The 9661-nt window shown below is 39.9% G+C and overlaps 2 protein-coding genes across 2 annotated transcripts; both read left to right on the top strand.

The window, feature by feature from the left end:
• Nucleotides 1–2271: 2271 nt before the first annotated feature.
• Nucleotides 2272–4391, top strand: LOC104803412 (serpin-ZX-like). The gene is made up of 2 exons (XM_010527345.2): nt 2272–2778; nt 3341–4391. The coding sequence occupies exons 1-2, from the start codon at nt 2389–2391 to the stop codon at nt 4124–4126; spliced, it is 1176 nt and encodes a 391-aa protein (XP_010525647.1). The 5' UTR covers nt 2272–2388; the 3' UTR covers nt 4127–4391.
• Nucleotides 4392–7095: 2704 nt separating this feature from the next.
• On the top strand, nt 7096–9218 carry LOC104803421. The gene is made up of 2 exons (XM_010527351.1): nt 7096–7695; nt 9153–9218. The coding sequence occupies exons 1-2, from the start codon at nt 7096–7098 to the stop codon at nt 9216–9218; spliced, it is 666 nt and encodes a 221-aa protein (XP_010525653.1).
• The last annotated feature ends 443 nt before the right edge of the window (nt 9219–9661 follow it).

The following is a 9661-nucleotide window of genomic DNA, read 5'->3' as shown; positions in this document are numbered from 1 at the left end:
CCCTTTCGTGCCCTAAGTTCGGAATGCCCTAGAAATCGCGAAAGTCGCGATTTTAGTCTGTCAGTACACCTGGACCGATCGGTCTAGGTGTAGACCGATCGGTCTAGGTCTCGCTTTCTCGGCGTCTTCATTCTTCTCCGGACCGATCGGTCTGCCCTGTAGTGATGCCTAGACCGATCGGTCTAGGGCCCGTTTTCTCGCGACGTGTTCTTTTCTCTGGACCGACCTTGGGACCCTTCCGGCTGCATCGTCTAGACCGATCGGTCTTGGTGCAGACCGATCGGTCCAGACGTCTTCTCCTTCTCTCGACTCTCCGTTTCGGTTCCTGCACAACGGTTTGGGTCTACATGTCTCCTGCAACGTCTCCAAATCCTCGGGTGTCTGGTTCGGCCAAACTAACATTGATTCGGTCCGATCCAAGTCTCTGGTTCCCTTGCCTTACGTCGAATTCCGTATTTCTCCTCATAGACCTGCCAAAACCCGCAAAATAGTCCCGAAGAGCTGAATGGGCTCTAAAAATGCCTAAGAGTGTGTGGAAACCGTTTAGAAACCAAAGGCATATTCGTGTAAAATCCAACTAAAATCCGAGCTATTAGTACCGCGCGAGGAATAATTTCTTTAAGGAGACACGGTTTGCCGTGGATTCGGATTTGGTTTTCCGGTTTTAATAAAAAAACATATTGATATAATGATGTTGGTTTGAACATAACTTTCTATATCGTTATCGGAATTGCATGTTCTTGACGTCTTTTCATAGATATCGAAATTATCTTTCTAATGATGTATGACATGCATGATGTAGTTGTATATTTTGAAAGTTATTAAGCTCGAAATTCTTGGTATGGAATTGAAAGTTAATAAAACATGAATATGAGACATATAAAATAACACACCCAACATGTGCAGCAACGCCTTACGCTTAGCTCTTCAACGTTTGCAGTTAGGTAATATCAATAAGAAAATTAAAGGTATAGTTTTTATTTCAAGTTTTTATTTTATTTTTTGTTTTTTAGATTTTAGTTTTTGATTTTTGGTTTTTTGTAGTTTTTAAAAACTTGATTGGAAGATTAATATTTTAGTTTCTAAATTTTAGTTCTTTAATGTAAAATTATCAAAAAGAGTTTTTATACATATGTAAATTTTCTTTAAAAGTATACATATTTTTATCTTTTGAATATTTTTATATAATTAATATTTAATAGAAAAATGAAAAGATCTATTAACAAATAAGATTTTTTAATTAAAATCTATTCAAAAGTGGTTTTTGGCTTTTCCTTAATTTTTTAAGAAAATTGCTTAAAGAATTATTAGGAAAAATAAAAATAATAAAATTTTGATTGAATATTTTTTAGATTTTTAAAAACCAAAAACCGAGAAAACTCCAAACAGATCAAAGCATCAATTCTTTTTTTTTTTTACTAAATTTATAAATTTATGTTCAAAAGAACAGTTTAATACCTTCAATTAATTTGTATTACGCATTTTAATATAATTTTGTTAGTTTTATGTCTTTTAACATCTCAATTTTATTATTTTTATTTTAATTTCTGTTTGAACAAATATCTCAAAATATACCAGATCAGTGTATAATATGTCAAAAAAATCAATTATTGATGTGACACCAGGATGACGTAGTTTAATATTTTGCTTTACGTATATATAAATACACAGACACGTGTATATATATATATTCAGTTTTCTGTGATATTAAACAAGAATGTTTCGGTTTATCTTCTATAATATAAAGATAAATCTTTTGCGTAATCTCATATGACAATTTTTTCCGATACTTAAAACTAACAAATTATATAATTTAAATATATTTTGAAGAGAAAACGAAATGTTTAAATTATAATTAAAAGAATGTGCATATTATACTAGATGAAAAAAAATCAGTTTTGGTATTAATCTCTAAACTTTGTTCATTTGTTGAGCGTATCAAAATTATTTACATATTTTTTTTGGGAGTATAGAAAAAATATAAACTTTTTAAATTTGATAAATAAATAAATAAATAAACTTTTAATTTAGTATAAAAAATACAAATTTTGAAAATTTTCATGTCAATTTATATAGATACACAAATTTTATTTTTTTCCATATATAACCACACAAAAAAATAATTGAATTTCATATTTTTGTAGAATTATGATAAAAAAAATTTCAAAATTTATATATTTTTATATAAAATTAAAATATTATATATTTATTTACCATTTAAAAGTTCATATTTGTTTTTAGAGATTCCCTTTATATGTCGGTTACATTACATTTCACACGCCCGAATGCCAATCTATTCATCGTCTCTCTCTCTCCCCTCTGGTTTCTGCAGTCACTTCTTGGTTGACGACCTCTACTCACAAACCCTCCGATCTCTCTCCTGCGAAAATGGACGTCCGAGAATCCATCGCCAACCAAAACAACGTCGCTTTGACCCTCTCGAGCCACGTCATCTCCTCCATCGCCGGAGACTCCAATTTCGTCTTCTCTCCGGCGTCGATCAACGTTGTCCTTGGCATCATCGCCGCCGGCTCCGGCGGATCCACCAAGGACCAGATCCTATCCTTCCTTCGGGCTTCGTCCTCCGATCATCTTAACGCCTTTTTCTCCGAGATCGCCTCTGTCGTCTTTGCCGACGGCAGCCCCAACGGCGGCCCGAAGATCTCTGCTGCCACCGGAGCCTGGATCGATAAGTCTCTCGCGTTCAAACCTTCTTTCAAGGATCTTCTTGAGGGTTCTTACAAGGCAACTTCGAATCAGACTGATTTTCAGACCAAGGTATTGTTGACTGATTTTTTAGGTTTTCGTTTTCGGATTCGATTTATGATGATGGTGCTTGAATCTGGTATTGCTCAACTTCATAAGTTTCCTGGAATTTTTTTGAAGTCTGTGATGCTTTCCTTATTAGGCTGATTCCCAGAGCTTGGTAAATTTACTAATTTTGTCCCTTTTAGATTCTCGGATTCGATTTCTGATGGTGTTTGATTGTTGTTTGTATCAACTTACTCGTATATAGACGGCTCCGGTTCTGCAATAAGATGAAGAGGCAAGGAGAGAAAGGGTTGTTTGAATAGTAGGAAAATCCAAAGGGAACTGAGAATTTATTCTCTCCCCAGTTTAATGCCGTGGAACCCAAACTGGCTGATTAGGAGAATTATTGATCTTTCGGGTTCCTTTTTTTTTTATCATTGGCTTGGTTAATCATCGAATTTGTGTTATATGTTCTTCCTGTTTATGAACACTTATCTGTCACTAACTCTGCGAGGCGCATTTATAAAGGCAGAGTATTGAATTGTGCCCTTTGGCTGATAGCTTTTATGTTGATGGCTTATTTTTTAAGGCTATTGAAGCAGCAGGGGAGGTGAATTCATGGGCCGAAAAGCAGACCAATGGTCTCATCAAGGAGCTTCTTCCATCTGGGTCTGTTGACAGTATGACTAAACTCATATTTGCAAATGCTTTGTACTTCAAAGGAGCATGGCATGAGAAATTTGATTCGTTGGTAACAAAAGATGACGACTTTCACCTCATTGACGGTACCTCAGTGCGTGTGCCCTTCATGACCAGCACGAAGAAACAGTACATAAGCGCTTACGATCGTTTCAAAGTACTGGGGCTCCCTTACCAACAAGGGGAGGACAGGCGTCAGTTCTCTATGTACTTCTATCTTCCTGAAGAGAAGAACGGATTACCTGCTTTGTTGGAGAAAATAAGTTCCACTTCTGGATTCATCGATAGCCACATTCCCTACCAACAAGCGAAGGTGGGGGAATTCAGAATTCCGAAGTTTAAGTTCTCTTTTGGGTTCAAAGCTTCAGAAGCTCTGAAGGGTTTGGGCTTGACTGCACCATTTACCGGTGAAGATGGCCTGACAGAGATGGTTGATTCCCCTTCCATGGGCAAGAACTTGAATGTTTCAAGCATTTTCCACAAATCTTTTATCGAGGTTAACGAAGAGGGCACAGAAGCTGCTGCAGCCTCTGCCGGAGTTATAAAGCTCCGGGGCTTGCTCGTGGAAGAGAAGATAGATTTCGTGGCTGACCATCCTTTCCTCTTCTTGGTTAGAGAAAACATAACGGGAGTGGTTCTGTTCATCGGTCAAGTCCTCCATCCTCTGCAAAATTAACACAACTTGTTGTTCCTCCTGTTGTCGTTGTTATATGGAGAGAATGCTGACACCCTAAATGGCTTAAGCTTAGCTTTGCCTTGTTTGGCTTTGTAATGTGAATGAGAGAACCAACCTTGAGATTGTTGACTATCGCTTCATGCTTGTTGGGTTCTGTGATTTGACTTTCCAGCGTCTAAGACTATTGTCACGGATTTAGAGTTTTCTTGAACCAATCCGTGCGACACTTGAACGTTTTTGGAATGAAACGGAAGAAATTTTTGTATTAATGTTTGTCTGTAAACAAGTCTTTGTTTCTGATACCAAAATGAGAAGCCAAAATTTCTATTTATACAGTTTTGGGTCAGAGGATTAGGTGAAAAAGACGGTCCGGCTGTTTGGGAAAGGTAGATCAGACGGCTCAGGCTTTCTCGTACTGGTTAATCGGACGGTCTGGATTTTTCCGGATATGAACATCGGATGGTTTTCTTGGGTTATCTGACCGAGGATGCACCATGTCGCTTGGTCCAATGTTTCTTGGACGGTCGAGACTTCTCGAACAGTTTGCCTCAAACGTTTGGGGTTCTCTAAACTAGTCATCTTGAATTGGATCTATCCACAATTCTGCAAAAAAAAAAAATTCGGGTAATACCATGTCGTTACACTCCCTTCACCGAATTTCATGACGCCCTCGCCGTGTTATCAGGGAGCTATTTTGTTGGTTTATTTGTCCGATTTATTTTGGTTCATTTGGTAGTTTTTGGTTTAGCTTCTTTTTTATTTTTCATCTTCTGCTTTTGTATAAAACTCTGTTTGTTTTTCATTCGTTGACTATATGAGAAAATTGTTCCAAAGTTGCGCTCTAATTTCTCTCTTTCGATTTCTTCTATTTGTTATGGTATGAGAGTAGAAATGCTCCCAATTCCTCTTTTCGATCTAGTTTCTCTTGCTGGATCAATTGATTTTTCTTCGTCTTTTCTTTCTATTATGGATCCTACTATTGATTCTACGATTCCTGCTAATTCGATTTTGAATTCAGCTCGATCTGCTCCTCCAACTACTTCGATAGTTGATCCTTATGCTAGTCCGTTAACCTTACATGCCGTGGATTCTTCAACTTTGTAACTCGTTCTTGCGAAGCTCATCGACGAATCAAATCACAGTGTGTGGTTGCGTGTGTTTGAAATGACCAAGTCCAAAAAGGAAACAAAAAGCGAAGATTGATAAGAATGTTAACTCCAAGAAATTCAAGGAGAATTCCTACGTTTGTGGAAAAGCTAGACATCTGGTGAAGGATTGCTACCATGGCAAGGAAAATGGTTAGAAAAAAAATGAGAATAAGACTCAAGCTCATGTAGTTGAAGTAGAAGGTGGTCAGTCTGGTTTCTTAGCAGTTATGCCAGAAGTGAACATAGTCGGAGGTAGTCCGTGACAATGGTGGATTGACACTGGAGCAACCCGCCATATCTGTACTAACTGTAACAACCCAAAATCCGGTATTTCGGATATCGTTGAATCGTCACTTGGGTTATAAAAAAAATCCCATTTATTCTAAAATCAACCATCAAAATCAAGCTCTACAGCGGAAGTCTAAACAATGAATTTCAATAACTTAAGTCTGAATATTAATTTCATGAATAAATTGAATAAAGGAAATAGAAATTCTAAATCTTCGTCTTTCTGGCAAACTACCGAATCCAACCAAAATAATCTGCTTCACCTTTCATCTGTGGAGAAAAAGGAAGGGGTGAGATACGCGAATAGCTCAGTAAGGTTGCAAGACTATAAATCTCGCCTCTGTACCCAGAATAGACAATCAAATAGAAATCAAATTCAATCAACATTCAACTCAAACAAAACTCAATCTATCGATTCACGTTCTTCTCCTAACTTTTCTTTGTTCGATTCTTTAAAACGAGTCCAAACTCTAGGTCCATTCAGTACCCCTCAGACTTAGCTTAAAACTCTTTTATAAAACAAAACCAAAAACATCTTTGTAACCCTCTACGGATCACCGCCTTAGTCGGAGTTACCAAAACACGACCAATAGTAATAACCCTCTACGGGTCGCCGCCGTAGTCGGGGTTACCACTCCACATGGATCGCCGCCATGCTCGGATCGTTATGCCATCGCATACGGATCGCCGCCGTACTATGGCCTCAAAACTCAACCCATAGTCATAACCCTCTACGGATCGCCGCCGTAGTCGGGGTTATAACTCCACATGGATCGCAGACATGTCCGGGTTATGATCATACCATGACATACAGATCGTCGCCGTACCATGGTCTCAAAACTCACTTTAAAAATATTTTTAGCACAGTCTGAGGTCACATCATAGTTCTTAACTCAATTCTTTACTTCTCCCACCTTTCCAAACATCATGCCAAAATTTAATTAGTATCAGCAATTCAACTCATTCTAACGATCAAATAAATCCATTAAGAAACGTCATCACATAACATGTACGTCACAAGCCATAATCACTCAACAGAAATTTATCAATCATCAATCATCATTCATTATTCATCAATCATCAACCTTCATCAATCATCAATCATCAATCATCACTCATCACTCATCAATCAACAATCAACATACATCATAAATTCGCAAGAAAATTTAAGGCGTCTATCCTAAAGTCCTAACCGCATGATATCTGCGTTCCCTATCATCATGTCTAAGCGAATAGAAGAAAGAGGAGTGACTCGGAGATTAAGGCAATGTTAGCACAGCTGCTACAAGGATAAAAGACGCAAGAAACGGTACTACATAGCCTGAAGATGGACCAAGAGGAGGTAAAGAATCAAGTGGGGAGCGTGCAGTCTCAAGTAGATGGAATGCAGTCGCATCTAAAATTACTCGACAACTAGGTTGCCAAAGACCGAGTGGGTCACTTCCCGGGAAGCCTGAGATCAACCCACGAGAGCACTGCAATGTTATCACCCTGAGAAGTGGCAAGCATCTTGAAGAAGTCACTTCACCGATGATGGAAAAGGGGCAAAGCTCCAAAGGCAAAGAGGTCGTGAACGAAGAAGCTGAGGAAGTCTATGTTCCTCCACCACCAAGACCTCCGTCCGTTCCTTTTCCATCTCGTCTCAAGAAGCATAATGAGGACCGACAATTCGCGAGATTTGCCGAGATGCTGAAAAAGCTTGAGATCACCATGCCTTTCACAGAAGCCATCCTGCAGATGCCGTCTTACACGAAGTTTCTCAAGGACATACTCACGAAGAAGCGAGTCATGGAAAAGGAGACGGTATCGCTCAACAACGAATGCAGTGTGTTAATTCAGCATGAGTTACTGCCTAAACGAGCTGACCCAGGAAGCTTCTCGATACCCTGCAAATTGGATAATGTCTCCATTGACAGGGCATTATGTGATCTCGGAGCCAGTGTTAGCCTTCTCCCACTATCGATATTCAAGAAGCTGAATGTGGGAGAGTTGAAGCCGACAAGGATGGCGCTCCAGCTTGCTGATAGATTGGTAAAATATCCCGCTGGGATATTGGAAGATGTGCCACTTAAGGTGGGAAACTTCTATGTACCGGTCGACTTCATGGTATTGGACATGGACGAGGACTCGAGAGTACCGATCATACTTGGTCGTCCATTCCTTAACACCGCAGACGCATTCATCCATGTGAGAGCTAGCAGGCTGACGATGAAGATTGGCGATGAGACGGTGGAGTTCATGTTGGTTTAGTGCTCTATGATGAACTGTTGTATGAGCTTTCTTATGATACATTTGATGTATTGACACTTTCTATGAGCTTATGGTTGAGTATCTGATTCATTACGTATTGTGCATACTTGATATGTTATGAGATCCATGTATTGTTATGAACAATACTAAACTCCCTAGTCATGTATCATTGTGAGAATAATGATATACCAAGACTAGTATGATGTGTGATTGATGATCATATAGATGATCATAGGTATTGGATACGATCACAATCATAGGTATTCGTTGGAGAACGGAATACTGGATTGACACGCATGAGATTGTCACATGGACTAACGTCATGACTTGAATCTCATATGGCGGTTCCATGATTGGATCCTAAGACCTGAGATATCTACGGAATCCAACATGAGGAGTTGCGTGCTTTGAATACGTCAAACGTTCTGCGTAACAGGAGAACTATAAAGGCGTGTATCAGGTACGAAACGAATCATGTGCTGGATTGTAGATAGTCAAGATGGGATTTGTACCTCTCGTAAAAGAGAGAGATATCGATGGGCCCCTCGTGTGAGCGAGACTGTAGAAATGTGTGGCCGCACTATAGACGAACGTCGTCTATTTCAGACAAACGAACTCAGTGAACGAGAAAGCAGTCGAATCAGATAAGGTGGCTTGTCCATGCCTTATATTCGACATATGATATCGTGATACAAAAGGATCAACAACCGGAATCATCACTGGCGTTCGTAAGATCACGAACAAACTCTATTCGAGATAGGTAGTCATAGTGTCTTGCTAGAGACCGCCTATGACTTGTATATTCGGAATAGAGATTTTGGGTTATACTACTATATCGGATGAGCCTACAGGGTCACACACACAGGAAAGGACAAATGCGCGAGAAGAGACGAGAAAATACTGGTGGAGCAGAGGCCAGACCGACCAGTTCAAAAGGTCTGGACCGATCGGTCCGGGGGTAACGTGTGAAAGTCACTCGGTCCGGAAATGTTGGGTTTTCCTGGGATCTCAAGAGCGAATCTAATTCCTAAGAGATCAGTTCTAGGGTTTGCGCAGCGGATGTAAAACAAAATTTTTGATGAAACCCTAAAACTTATCATGCATGATCTTGTAGAAACGTTAGAACGCTTACCTCAATCGATCTGGGGCCTATATCAATTGATTTGTTCGTCCGATCATGGTAGACAGGAAGAATACCTTGCCCTCTACACGTATCCACAGGGCGGAAAGGATTCCAACAGTTGAAACTCGTCTGCTAGGAATGAAGAACACGTTCTTCTTTGCGCAAGGGTTTCAGGGATCTTTCTCTTAGGTTTTTCACTCTCAAAACCTCTCAATAGGGTCTGAAAATCGTGCCCAGAGAAGTAGGAGGCATTCCTTCAAGTTTATCCCACTTAAAGCCCTAATTAGAGCGAGTTTAGGAAATCCCGACGTCTGGACCAATCGGTCCATGGTTCTGGACCGATCGATCTCGAACACTTTCCAGACCGTGTGACTGTCACACGTTATCTCCGGACTGACCGGTCCAAGAGTCTGGACCGATCGGTCTGGGTTGGCTGGACCGATCGGTCTAGACCTTCTAGACCGGTCGGTCTGGCCTCCGCTCCACCGGGATTTTCTCGTCTCTTCTCGCGCATTTGTCCTTTCCTGTGTGTGTGACCCTGTAGGCTCATCCGATATAGCAGTATAACCCGAAATCTCTATTCCGGATATACAAGTCATAGGCGGTCACTAGCAAGACACTATGACTACCTATCTCGAATAGAGTTTGTTCGTGATCTTACGAACGTCAGTGATGATTCCGGTTGATGATCCTTTTGTATCACGATATCATATGTCGAATATAAGG

Source organism: Tarenaya hassleriana, unplaced genomic scaffold, assembly GCF_000463585.1.
Source record: "Tarenaya hassleriana unplaced genomic scaffold, ASM46358v1 Cleome86, whole genome shotgun sequence".
Lineage (NCBI taxonomy): Eukaryota > Viridiplantae > Streptophyta > Magnoliopsida > Brassicales > Cleomaceae > Tarenaya > Tarenaya hassleriana.
The sequence above is the reverse complement of the archived record's forward strand: the minus strand, read 5'-3'. Positions and strand labels throughout refer to the sequence as shown.